We start from the raw sequence: 14,978 nt of genomic DNA, 5'->3' as shown, positions 1-14,978 counted from the left end.
GCTTGTACCAAGTGGCGGGTCGGAACATTTATCTCAGTTTGGCGTGCACCCAGCCCCCGGCGTCCTATCCTTGGCTGTTAGATCATCGGCGTTGCAACGCTAATACATTGATCTATATGATAAACTTCATTATCATCTTGGAATATGTCTCTAGTAAATCAAATGAAATATTTAAATGTCTTACTTAAATCAATATAATTATAGCAATGTTTAACTTTATAAGGAACATAATAAAAAGCGATTAAATTTAGATTTTTCATCGGATTTATCTATAGAATATATTTTTTATGGATTGATTAGTTCAACAGTGCTGTATCCTCTTTTATCTATTGACAAATCAATGATAACAGAAAGAGAGAGTTTGTTTTTACCTAAGGTCAAATTTGTGAATAAATGAAACGCCAATAATTAAGTATATTAAACAAGAACAGTCTCTCACCGGCGGCACTCGCCTCTGATATGTTACATCATGATATAGATTGTTAAATCTAGGGTTTAATTTGCAGTCTTTTTCCACTTTTTTCTTTGCAGTTTTTACACTGTAACGCAAGATTGCCCTTTCTGACTGATGTAATGTTACAGAGAGAAATCTGTAATGTTACAGATTATAACATTGCAGGTGAACATCACTGTAATGCTCAACTATGAGCTGAACCCTCATCTTCTTTTTGAGGTTTGAAGAAAAAGGTTTAGAGCTTCTCCATTATTGTCACAAAGTGAATTCCAAACGGGCGAAACTGCGGTTTATGCTAGTGAATATAAATACAAATTAAACACAGAACTGCTTGCCCCGGATTGGAATTTGCAATACCAATTCCAATTGATATAATAATTAGGATAATATGGGTATATTGATTCAGTATGTGGCATTCAACGTGCTTTGTTATCAATCATTGGGTAGTTCCCGCGAATAATGTTCGTTTTATACAAATGTGAATGCATTGTTTTGATCCTGTTATAATAGTAATGAAACGTTACAAGTATCAAGCAAAAATAAATAATATAATTCGCAACACGACACGCAGACAGCAATGGTTACACAATCAGAAACTGATAGAAAGCAAACAGTTCGCTAATCATCGGGGCGATCTGTTTAGCCATTCATTTGGCAATTGCTAAATGGTAATCATTTAGCCCGATGGATGGAAATATGAGGGCTTTTAATTATGCATGATTTAATCCCTTGCTATTATCGTTACATTTCGAATTTTCCAGCGCCACGGTAATTTTGAATTACGAACTGTTTTTGGTGTGACTTGAACATTACGCCGTTAATCAATAATAAACAAATCGAGATGATTCTACCGTTTTGTCATGGAATCCATATAAATAATTCTCATCTTCCATCAAACAAAGTAATAATGACGAGACAGTTTCTGTTTGAAACTTTTCAATGAATACGAATAAGGCGAGAAACTGAGTTGTCTAAAAGTCTTCGCAACTAAGAAAGTAATATTCGTTCGTTACAGATAATATGACATTTTCAAACGTCTGTTTGTCAAAGGCCTAATGAAAGAACAAACAAAGTTCCAAGAATTGTCGCTCCAACGGAAGATGGGAGATAAATCGCGACACGCCGCGCTCGACGAATGTCGCTAATAATTTAGACCATTGTTAACATTTCCATCGACGGCAGCGCGAGACGATGTATCTTTTACATTTCTCTTTTATTCTTGACATTTTGGTTTAGATCGATATTTAATACATATTTTTGTACCAGATAAAAGCCCTTGTTTTGGCAGAGTTTCATCTGACACACGCAAACGTTGTTACTTGTAGTCACACGAGATGAATTCTAACAACAGATTAATTAAAAATTCAGCCGGTGTTTGCGCAGACTTAAACCCGCAATATTATTTCATATCTTTTTATAGTGTCCGTATATAAATAGATTTTTTCTAAGTCTCATCCATTTTAGTAATTTTTCTCAATTAATGTGTGACATTTTATTGAAAACAATCTGTTTCAATTTTTTACGACGTACTCTGATGACGTTCGCTTTTGCCTCTTTTACACGTTCTTGGCATAAAAAGCGCAAACGTGTCATCAATCTCAATTTCGCCACCCTTTGCGCTTTTTACAATTCTATTTTTGAATTTAAGAATCCCGTTGTTCTGAGTAAAAAAAGGCTTATAGTATTTAAGGACTAGGACACCGAACAACAGCATGTTTCTTTAGGCACCTTAATTTGTCACGCGCCAAAATTACAGGGATTTCCCTTTTAGAGTTGGGTGTCAAAGCGCTATCCTAGTAATACTTAGAATTTGAATGTTTTACTTTACTATTAAAATTGCAGAGCACCTTCCATTGACGCTCTTAAATTCAAAATTGTAACCGATATTCGTTCCGGAAGCGTAATGAATGAGGTCGTCACTGGGTGGTACGTTGAGTTGGAACTTAGAAGGTGTAGAGGCATGTCGGTTCAAATTTGTCAGTTGCGTCGCTTTTCGAAGCTAATGTATTCGCAAAAGTTCAGTAAAGCCGACTCATCGGGTAAAGTCTCGAAGGAAAAACGGGGTGTTACCTAATGGATACAAGTTTGCGTCGGATGGATCGGTTCAAGGTGACAACGGTTGGCGAAATGTGGATTCTCGTGATTATTTCAGCGGATCTGTAATTAGATTTCGTGCGACGAGCTCCGAATAAAATGTATGTTGATTTTTCGGAAGCTATCGCCGAATGCTAATGTAGTTCCTATTTGTTCGGTTACATGTTCTGGAATTTGCGTGTCGTTAAATAGAATATTTTGTTTGGCGTCACGTCTTTCATTTGCAAAACGTCCTTTGAACTTTTACATCATTACGTATGCTGGCATTTCCGTATTATACATTCATTTCATTATTAATGTAAATTATTTTGTTTTGCATGAATTTAATAGTAATCTGTTATACGCCTGTACAAACTTCGGAACCTAATTACGGTAATACACTGTTTCGATGCGGGTATTCTTTGAATGATATGATTATTACTGTGTGTTCGATCGATCGTGTTCTATGGTGAATTTCGACTTTCATTTTATAAAATAGCTATACTAGTAGTATTCGTTATAATATATTTTATATTACGGAATACTCCCGTCGATCAATGATCGCTGATGTTTGCATAACGTATGATAATAACCACGTCATAATAAACGAGTTCATTTAAATAAACACAAAGCTTCAAAATCAACAAAATACACCCAATAGTTTCTTATTACGCGAAATGTTTACGGCCGTAATAGTAGTATTTTATAGTATTTTGCTAAACAATGGTACATGGGATCATATTTGTATTTTCCGTATCAATTTTCAGCACAAATAATGGCAATTGAAAACGAAATATCTGGAACGAGTTGATTGAAGGACCCTTCGAAAGTTCGATAAAAAACAAAAGGTCACTGTGCGTTATTAATTCATACATTACTCGAATAAGTTCCTCACGTATTGGGAACAGGAATATTCTAGAAATGTATTTTTTTTATTATATTGAGTATCAGTTATGTTTTTGGGTGCGACGAATAAAAGTTTATGATGCGGCGTTTTGCTTCTAACAAAATAGAAAGGATAGGACGCGTTTTTTTGTTTTAATAATATATATCTTATATATAATAATATATATATTGTTTACTGGAATCTAATAGTTATGTTTTATAACATTTAAATATTTCGTTTATATATCAAAATGTGCACATATAAACAATACACTATTTACATAAATTAATTTAATTTTAATAAATCAAATTTAGTACAAAAAATGCTTCCTATATAACTAATACATATAAAACTCTTCTCACTATTGTTTCATCCAACGGAACCAATTTGAAATCATTCATAAATAGTTCCCCTTGCTTCTAATATGCGAAGGATAAAAATGATATTTTCATTAAAACACTTCAGGACACTTGAAAATTGCCTAATGAGTCTAAAATCTGAATCCTGTAATTACTTAATGCGAACAAAATTGGAGTGCCGTTAAAAATGTAGATAAAATTACCGTTCTCATTTTTAAAAGTAATTAGTAGAACTTTCAGCGGCAATTATGAACGAGCGAGGAGCCATGTCTAATTAATAAGGGGGTTGAAAGACCTTCGACTACGAATAGGATTCTGTCTCTTCAATTTTGATGGATTATGTTCATCTCATCAGTCAATTCTATTTATTAATTATAATGTTTCCTGGTAGTACGTTACTTGCTGGTGTCTCATTTACGCCTGGGGATTTAGACAAATGTTAAAAAGACAGGACTTATGTTTTGGGTAATTAACTACCACAGATAATTATCTAAAATAAGTTTAGTGTATTAAAGAATGTGAATATATAAATGTGTTAATATGCACACGAACTTTAACCCACAAATCTGAATGGGGCAAATTATAACAAAGGTTTGGTGGTAAAATAAACGATGAGGCCTACATAAACAGATGGAAATTGGATTAATAAAAAATAAATATTGTAACTGTCAATAAAGAACACCAAACAACTATGATCAAAGTAACGAGCTGTAGAAAAGACTTCGCTTGATTAATGTCAATCAGTAGCGAAGATTTAAAGACATCACCAAAAAGCGGATAAAAGTAGTCCCATGTTTTTGCCCAGTTTACGAGTCCCGAAGCGACCCCACACACGAAATCGTTTTTACATATTCACAAAATCAATCTACTTACCGAAACTATTTTACATAGCATTTCACACTCGCCAATTTCTTTGTTGGTCAAAGTAGAAATGGTGATAGAAAAAGCTTTTATTTTTATTACATTTACAGAAGAATGAAGAAGTTACTATGAAGCAAATATCTTAGGCTCAAAGTTACTGTTACAACAAACACAAGTAATTTTTTTTAACTTGTATTGCCTGATTACACAAGGTAAGTAACATTTTTGAGTGACAATGATCTAAGCTTGTTACACGTGATTTTATTTTACCCATCTGTTAAAACGATTAAAATATAGTTATTCATTTAAGACAATATCGTCTAGAGGTTATGCATCTTAACGATGTTTCAAACACAGACAAGCAACACTGGATTTCCATTCATTTAATTTGTGTTTATAATTAATCTGGGTCTTGGCGGCGTAGGACAATATCGTAAGGAAATCTACATGTGACAAGTTTTAATAAAATTGTGCCTCATGTGGGTCCACCAACACACGATGGAGCTGAGTGGAGAAATTCAGCCAAACCTTCCCAAAGGCCTTCCCAGCAATGACAAGTCGTTACTTTTATACCTGATTATATTTTCATCGTCACCAGAAACTGTACGAGTAAGGGTCAGCTCAAATGGTTTTTATAAAACTGATTTCAAATTAATTCTCAATACCCACACATACTAACAGGTGAGGCAAACGAAAGCCTTAGCAATTAATTTTCACAATCATACAAAAGAAACAATATACTAGAGTACATATCCACAATTACCAATAAAAATACACAATCTTTAGTTTCGTCCAATAACGTGGCTCACTAGGCTTTAATTCGGTCTGATTCAAAGAAATCCTTGCTAATTGAACTGTTCTGACCGCCTGCTGTAATTGGGTCGTGGTAAGGTGATCGTCCATTAAGTGCATAGCGGAGAATAGCTAAAACTTTTCTGGAACTAGTTACAGAGAATTGCAAACTCTAAAAGACGACTTTTTGTAATTTCTCATATTGTCGATGTCACTATTACAGCGCCGCTCAGCTAAGTTTTTGTGGAAGATCGGCTTTAAGCCCTTCTTTCCGTTAATTACGGGATCGAGGACTTCTGTTACGAGAAAAATTGTAGCTGCGTTTTTAGAGCAAGTAGAAATTAACGATCTAATAAATTCACTAGTGTGATTAGTAAAATAAGGATGTAATTAGCATGCATGATCCTCATTCTATGTTTTCCAATTTTGCCACATACAAGTCACACACGAAGTAAGTTTGGAATAGGAAATACTGATTTTAATATATAAATTCATATAAAATATAATGAGAATTCGTAACTTGACAAGCGCCAGACATTTTATGAAATATGAAAAAAAATATTTTCCGTAGTTTATTGAACACTTAACACCTTTTGACCTTAAATTATAATTTAAGTTCGTAATACCAATAAAAATTATTTTAATTTTTGTATATTAACTTTATATTTTTCATTGTTTCAGATTGCCTCCACCTGCAACTCTATCGTGATCCCAAAGACCGATACAAAAAAGGTCAAACGAAAGCATCTCTTTCCCTTCAACATTTTCTAGGGTTTGAATCTGGATTCACGTTAGACAAAGAGTCCAATACAATCGCCATAATATGTCAAGATGTAACCGTTGTTCTAGCCTTTGAAACAAGAGAAAGACTAATTTCATGGCAGGTCAAAGTTGGAGGTCAACTGGGGTCGTCGAAAGAATTCTTGATTATGATTGGGGGTGGAGGCTCTCGAAAACTTCCCGCGGGACCTGCGAGACTCCATCTCCAAGGTAGAAGATTCGCTTTGACGAGTGGAGTTCCACCTCGAGTACTTGGATTATGGGAACTTGCTCATTTGAGGTGAGATATTTCTATGAACTTATAAGCAACGGAAGCTACCACAAAAATCATCACTATTTATTTTTCTTTCTCATTATTTGCGGATACGATACTAGCTAAAGCTATAAATCTATTTCATCAATAAGTAACGGCATCAATAAATAATAACAACTTAGTTCATAAAAATTTAAGACGCTCCGCAACGAAGTCGAGTAAATAAAACTGAAACGGACCATAAAACCGACTTTGGCTCCAATGTGAATGCAGTCACAGAACGACATACATACACAGCGGACAATAAAACTCTATCATTTCACGGCCGGTCCATAAATGCAGCATCTGTTGGTTTATGTAGTTCGTCTGGCCGCCAGTGAGTTAATGGCGGCGACTTCCGCCACAGCAGCCATTTTGTACGCCGCGCCGCCATTTTGTCGGCATCTTATCCCATTCCTGTGACTTGCCAACATTTTCCTCAAATGCTTTGATGCACATATTTCTGAAATTACGACCGCGTCACGGCCTGTTAACCTCGTGAAAAATGATCATGTAATGTGGGTTACTTGTGATTAAAAAGATTAACTGATACTATTTACTGTTTCGCTATTAAACTGAAATATAATACTTTAGTGCTTTTTACTTGGAAATTATTTTCGGAAAACAAATAAATATTACTTTGATTAATTGTTCATACGTTAAAACATTACGCATTTATATATAAAAAATATTGATAGAAAAAATTAAGTATACATTTTTTAAATGAAATGATTTATGATATTAGTAACTAAGTTCACATAGAAACAGGAAGCAACGTTTTAATGATCTCGGTTGAACTTAGTCTTTGCTATTGCTGTATTCTGCTTGTTTGTAGTTTCCAGTTAAGCCACTGTAATGCAAAGTTTTAAAGTTAGAAATAATGTTATAAGTCCGTACAAATTTGCCGATTTGTTTAGTTTTTTCAATGATTTATGAATTAACACAGTATGCCTTTAGAAATAATCGTTTTTTACATACAATAGTTGAGTATGTTATTCAAACATGATCTCATGACCTATTTCGTCATATAATATACTCGTATAATTATTTCACTGAATACAATTTGGTATTAATATGCTTTTCATTATTATTTAATTGATTGTTTGATTTTTTTTATAATACTCCTGTGCTGTTTCAAGGCGCTATGGTGTAGTGGAGGGTCGGTTTTGCTTTGAGGGTGGATCTCATTGTGGCAAGGGGGAGGGACTCCATATGCTGATTACCGACCAAGCCCAGGATATAACGGATGCATTTGATCAAGCAGCACAAGGAAATCTTCAACAAAGAACTCCTGCGTCGAGGGGTAGCGGTATAGTAGTTCGCATATTATTTATAAAATATTCTTTTTCTCATTAAATGTAATATTTTTGTTTGCATTTCTTATTACAGGAACAGAACGCAGATTCAAATCTCGACCAAATACCCGCTTATCTGATTTTAACACTGGTGATCAATCAGTAATAGATAATGCAAGCGCTTTGTATGAGGAAAATTATTTCGGAGAAGATTGCGGAGATATATCACCTTATTGGCCATCAGCAGAGAAACGAGGTTATGATGAAAACGAATACAGACCAGATACCGAAATTGGTGTGAAGCCGCTATGGAACGACGCAGACCACATCACACTAGAGCGTTGTAATAACTGCCTGACTAAACTTGGCGTTGTTTCTCGATCTTCAACTGTAGCTCTGAATGCAGGAAGCCAATTTAATCCCGCTTGGACAATGGAAGCCGTTCCTGAAAGTTGCTCCGACAATTCATCTAATAGCACAGAATATTTAACGCCAAAAAATATAAGGAAAGATACATGTCACTGTAAAGAAAAACCACCACTTAGGCCACCAAAACCAGCACATTTTGATCAAAAGAAACCACCAGCACCATTACCGCCACAAGGATGTAGCTGTGCTATGAATGATAACTTCTCCTCTAGTAATAATCCAAAAGTAGGTCCTTATGAAAACTATGATGTTCCCAAAACATCGTATGCTGAGGTAATTTCACAGCAAGTGATCTAAAATACATTTTTTTTATAAGCTAAACTATTTTCTAAAATTTGTATTATTTTACAGGTTGACAAGGAAAAATATTATGACACACCAAAGAGAATTAAAGCCGCCCTGGCTGATGATCTTTTCCAAGTGACAAATACTTCAACACCTGGGTCATTAGTATTGAAGAAAAAGTGCGGATGTATATTAAAATTTGGTTCGAAAAAGAAGCCAGTTATTGTAGAATGCGACGAAAATTTGCAACCAGTTGATTGTCCGTGTCAAAAAGTAACAAATTGGGCAAATAATTTAATAAGTCTGCCGTATTGTAAGAGAAACACGAGCAATGAAAAAATTAACACAGAAATTCTCAATAGTAGCAAATTAGATGATATGGCACTATATGCGACAGTGGATGTTTCGAGAAAGACCAACAGACAAAGTACTGGTGATCAAGATAAAACCCAAGACAGTGCAACTGAAATAGTGTTCACAAATTATCAAAACTTAGAACCAAATGAATGTAAAGATTTTGAGGGCCCATACGCTAATTATGAAAATTTGGAATTTGCTTTATCATTAGAATACTATGAAAATGCAAAAGATTTGTTAAAGAAAGCTGGTGTAACTCAAAATGAATTAGATGCTCTTAGTGCTAATATAGATCTCGCTACCACTACTTTACCCAAAAAAACCCGATCCTGCCTAAAATGTGGCCAGTGCAAGTCAACTACTTTACATGATATGAAAAATAAATCTGATGAGTATTTACTTATGGAACCATCAAAAGATGTTAAAAGTTGTTTAGTTAATCGCCCAATTGGAAACAATCCGGGTTATACTCCAATGTCTCCAAATCCAAACTGGTCTCAAAGCTTAAAACATCCCATTGCGAAAGTACATCGAACAGAAATTGAAAAATCATTGAGTATACCTACATTACATGGCAGTGGAAATTGTATTCAAAGCTTCGATATATCATCAAATAGTAGCAAGGAAGCGATACAAAAAAGATCAAGTTCTGTAGACTCCTCAAGACTTCTTGAAGACTTAAAAGAATTTGACAGCAGTATAGGGAGTCATGCAACATCGTCATCAATGGAAACTTTAAGAAATTTGGCTCTAGAGAATAGACTGTCATCACCTTGTGATAATGATCGAGAATATTATGACTGTTGTAAATCTTCTGGATCTGAAAACAAGACATCAGAAGAAAGTTCAATGAAAGATATTCTACACCTACGAAATAAACACATAGATAATGCAGCCATAAAGAGATCATCTAGTGTACCTTGCAAAGGTGGAAATAGAGACTCGTCCAGCTCTAATGATTCTGGTGTATCGAGCTGTTCATTGAAACAAGGCGGGGGAGAGTTCCAAGAGTTTGAGATGCCTTTGACATCTGGTCACTCTAGATATCATTATATGGTACATAAAAGATTGCGAGGAAATTTATCAGGCTCCATACATTCGTCTTTGCCACGGAAGTCAAAATCATCAGATCTTTTGAGAGACCAACCCATGCAAATACACAATAACCATAATGTTCATACGAAATCATCCTCTGCAGAAGCTGAAGTACCGGTCTTACCACCGAAACAGTTCAAAGGTAAGAAGTAATAATAATGTGGAATAATTTTATAGTTCTTTACGCCCAGTACATAACAAATACAAAAAAAGTTAAGCGCGTGAAAACTTAGCTGCGTTTGACTAAATTGAACCAATTATCTTCGGTTAGAGTCCTAACACTTGTGCTCAATTTACCAATATCCGACTTTTTTAAATATGTTAAAATATTTATAATGGTTTTAATTTTAGGTGTTTTGGATACACACAGTACTTCCAGTGGAACTTCAGATATGTCGGATTATATAGAAACTCTATCCTTAACATCTTCACATTCATCTTCGGACACACCCATGGGAGGAAGGTTTGAAAAAGTTACTTTTTGTTATGGAAATATTTTAAATTAATTAATTCTTATACAACTCTCCACTTTGATAACTGTTATTGACTATTTATTTAAGTTACAAGCGGTATGTCATGTCATTTTACAAGATTAACCTGAATGTAAAGTTTCCACAGATTTGGTCTGTCCATTCTTTCAGTTTGTACTAAATAATTACAAGTACCTATATCCTATTATATGAATATAAACACTAAATTTTCCAGCATTGATATATTTACAGAATCATTTGCTAACTTCAGGAAATTTGTATTAGAGCCATATCCTAGATCCTTCATGGTTTTGTTTTTTTCTATTATATTGTATTGTATTATAATTAATTTGTTCTGCTCTTAGTATGGTTTTAGTTATAAGTGGAAACTTTACTGGTATATGTGCTAATGTTTATGCTATAGCTTTAAGAATGACTTGTACTGTTTGTTTCCCTAATGAAGTAAAATAAAATAAATTATATTAGAATTAACTTACACTAATACCGCGCTTTACTGAGATATATTAATATAACAATTTTGTATCTTCTAAAAACCTGATTTTACGATAGAAGCCTTTCTAATTAATCTTACCCAATTAATTCCCAGTACACGTATATATAACATGTCTACTACAAATTGTGTACGTTTCTTTCGGAATATTTATTTATTAGGCGATCTTTTAATTTGCTCGAAGTTAAAAGACGTAAAACCAAAAAGAATTCATTCTTTAGACTTCTTGCTTAAATTCTTGCTTTAATTATTAATTTTACAGTTTTAAATTCCACTTATATAATAATATTGTAATTAAATGTAGTTTTTAATATCAAGTTTAACAAGAACTATTAAGGAACGTTTATTCACAAAAGGCCTATTATAAAAGCAATGACTTTAGATGATAGCACACCTCCCTAGAAAAATATAATTGTATTAAATTTAAACAAGATCTTTTGTACTAAAATATATTTAATTTTGCTTTTCCTTCGCCGGTTCTCCTCGGATCCAGGCCATTAGATTTTCTTTAACTTTTGAAAATTTAAACATGAAATCATTAAAATAAATAAAATACAGTTTTAAAAAATGTAACACTAAATTAGAGTATCGCAGTTTTAAAACGAATATTCAATATATTGGTATTTTTCTACAGGTTAAATCGTCAACCGACGAGCACCCTTCGACCTCGCTCGGGCAAAGAGTATCACAACCTGGATCCCATCATCACGTCTATGTACAAGAACGGAAAAGACTTGGCGAACTATACAAATCTGCCCTAAGAATATTAATATAGTATAATGTAATTTATTTAAAAAATATATTTTTATTTAACCATGAGAGATAATTGGCAATTTAACAAAATAATAACTAAAATTATTGCTATAACAGCAATTTAATGAAATACCAATGAATACCTTATTTCACGGACACTATTGCTAACACTCCCACCTCTGGTAGGATATTAAAGTTAGAAAGAGATGCAATGACATATAACGCGTGACGCTACGATCGATGGTAATAATTATAAAACGATAAATTATATACTTTATAAAAATAAATTAAGATCAAAAGGTTGTCGATTAAGCATATATTTACTAGATTTCTCGTTTGGTGATGTTCGTTAAATATTTCAAGAAGACGATTATTCATTTACCTCATGAAATACAATAAGACGGAACCATTGACTTAATTTTATGAAATAAGACTGACAGTGCATTTATCGCAATCGTACGTTTGTTTTTAATCTAGTCAGAAACTTTTATAGCAGTTTTTATTTAGTTTTTTTTTAAAGAGTGTATTTGTACTATAAATTATACTATTATAATGTAAAGTTGTAAAAAGATTTTGGGTAATATAAACAACGATTACTAAACCGTTAAAGGAAGTATGTGTAAGCGTTTTGTACGATGTTTTAAACTCGATATTTACCGGCCTTGTAATATAGAATAATCCTCCTAAGATTTACGGGCAAGACTTGTAAAATGTGAGCTCTAAACAGAAAATAATAATCTCATCATATTAAAAATAATGTCCTAAGTTACCTTTTAAAAGCGAAGTGCCAAAATGAATCTAAATGTCATTGACGGAAGATTGTATTTCAAAGAACCTGGGTGAATATACACTATTTAAATGCGTTTTCAAAGTGTTAAACTCTTTATCGTATTTAAAATAAATATTGAATCGCTGTCGAGAGGAAATATCGTGTAACATGAAGCCACTTAAATGAATCTGAGGCGTGTAGATATTTACATCCGTTCCTTGATAGTAGAAGATTTTAGAGGAGGATTAAGAAGTTCCTTCACGATTTTATTTGTAGGCAAATTGATTAATTAATGATAAATTAAGACATTATCAACACACGAACCATTGTGAATAATTACCTTTTTCACTCCATCGGACAATTTATTAAGCTCTTATACCAGATCAAAGCAATATTTGTCGTTTCAATAGTTCGTTTCAATATTCGTTATCAATAGTTGACGTTTGATTGAAAAACTAATTTTTTGTACCGTCAGCACAAAAATATTAATATTCCAACAATGAATTTTATAAATTTCGTTTCCAGATATTTTATAGAATTACTTTTTAATAGATTTGAAGAAACTAATAACTACCTATTATTATTTTCTGTTTAGAGTTTTTAATTGCTTGTTCCGATTCCATATTCTTTGAATAGATGCTCATTATCGAAGTGTTATAAATGTATGATTTAAGTGTAAAATATATGTCCAAATATTACCCTAAATTGATTTTAATTTGTTTTAAGTACATGTCACGTGTAAGATGCTATCTGGAATTAGCTTTTAATAAGTGAAAGGTGATTTTGGTAAATTATAGTTTGTACTTTTGCTAAGCACGGCCTAGACAAAGTTATTTTGTATTATGGGCTCAGACTGATTACAACTTAATAGTCTATTTATTCATTGCAGAAAAGTGAAAATTAATTCATTCAAGAGACAAGAAAATCGTCAATATTATGTTTGTTTTTGACCTTGTAGCCGCGTTTCAAATATGGACTACCCGATGAGAAATGATGCGAGTAATGGATTATTTATAAGTGAATTCTTAATGAGCATTTTATATATTTCGGAATATTTTTTTGAAATATGAAAATCACCGAAAGCTTTTGTCTAGGCCTGAAATACTGACATATCCCAATCTAATTAAACAAAGAATGCATGATGGAAGAAAAGGACAAACTATAATTTCGCATCCTAAGTACTTACTAAACGAAAGCATCGCGACGAAACCTCTCCGTTACTGGAATAGGTATTACCAACAGATATGCTAATAACTGCTTCTACGCTACAAAACTTGTAAACACTTGTAAAAAAGGACACGTGCAATAATATTAGAAACTTAGCAAGCCAAAATCAACTCAATGTGTTATAAAAATAATGTTTTGAATCGTATGAAATATGTATTGTTTGCTGAGAGTCTATATTACCTACATATCTGTAGTCATTTCGCTAGAATATACCTACCCAGTACCGACTATCCTCAAGTTACCTTTGTATACCTGCGTATAAATAAACATTATAGTTATTCGTAATAATTGAAGTTTCATTTTGTCTACTCTCCTCTACTTAACTTTTCAGCCATTTCATAACATGTATTTTGACCTGTAAACGCTATTGCTAGTCGAGCACTTCGTAAAACATATTTAAAATGAAAAATGCACTTTACTTAAATAACAATAACGGTTGACTGATTGCAGATCTTTCAATAATACTTTACTCTTCTGGGTGTTTTGTTATTTTAAAGGTGTTATGTCGTTTGTGTCAGTTGTTACGTTACTTCAAACCGGAACACAATAATACTAAGTATTGCTGTTTAGCGGTTTGGTAGAATATCTGATGGACTCTCAGTACTTATCCAGATAAAGCTTGCATAAAGCTCTATCTAAGTAAGCTAAAGCTCAAAAGACAGAGACGGTGTATGCATACCAACCATGAACTGTATGTTATAAATGAATGCCTATATGTATGTGTTAAACCGCTGGGTTTTGGGTTCCCCCCAGATGTGTTTATTATAATTAAATTAATTATGAGATAAAAAAATTACATTTCATGTAATAGGAATAAAGTCACTTATACCTTTAAATAAACATCTATAAAAAATGCTTGCAATTCTTATTGAGCTGACACCATCCCTGTTTTGATCGAGCTGGAAAGACGTTTCTTTTTCCCCGCCAAGCAAGCTTTAATGAATGTAGCTAAGAATTTAATAGCATTTTATTTGTTATTACAATCTAAAAATATTCTATCGATACCAACAGAGACAGAACGACAATAACAGCGACACAACTGTTCAAATAAAGACAAAATTAATAGTATTGTTTAAATTGAAAATGTTATGTACGATGTCTAGGGTATGGACATCAAATAGTATATACAACATATTAACAAAAGCGTATGCTACCATCAGCTAAGCCATAGAGACAGTAAATAAATCCGCTAGACTCAGTATGCTGCGAGCCTCAGCGCGTAACTCACTGATAGTGTCGAGATTTCGCCTGACTTACGTACTTTGACGTTGGAAGGCAGCGCTTGAAGCA

General features: G+C 33.2%; 1 protein-coding gene across 1 annotated transcript in view; it reads left to right on the top strand.

Annotated features, from left to right (window-relative positions):
* LOC113394785 (uncharacterized) overlaps window positions 1–12,525 on the top strand; it is a 422,241-nt gene extending 409,716 nt beyond the window's left edge. Inside the window, exons 4-9 of the mRNA XM_064217438.1 lie at window positions 6,107–6,485; window positions 7,637–7,806; window positions 7,887–8,494; window positions 8,573–10,100; window positions 10,310–10,421; window positions 11,574–12,525. Coding sequence (XP_064073508.1) covers window positions 6,107–6,485; window positions 7,637–7,806; window positions 7,887–8,494; window positions 8,573–10,100; window positions 10,310–10,421; window positions 11,574–11,700 — 2,924 coding nt within the window. The 3' untranslated portion in view covers window positions 11,701–12,525. The remainder of the gene's footprint in view (window positions 1–6,106; window positions 6,486–7,636; window positions 7,807–7,886; window positions 8,495–8,572; window positions 10,101–10,309; window positions 10,422–11,573) is intronic.
* The last annotated feature ends 2,453 nt before the right edge of the window (window positions 12,526–14,978 follow it).

This window comes from Vanessa tameamea, chromosome 17 (genome assembly GCF_037043105.1).
Source record: "Vanessa tameamea isolate UH-Manoa-2023 chromosome 17, ilVanTame1 primary haplotype, whole genome shotgun sequence".
NCBI classification, from domain to species: Eukaryota; Metazoa; Arthropoda; class Insecta; order Lepidoptera; family Nymphalidae; genus Vanessa; species Vanessa tameamea.
This window is presented reverse-complemented; position numbering and strand designations above follow the sequence as displayed.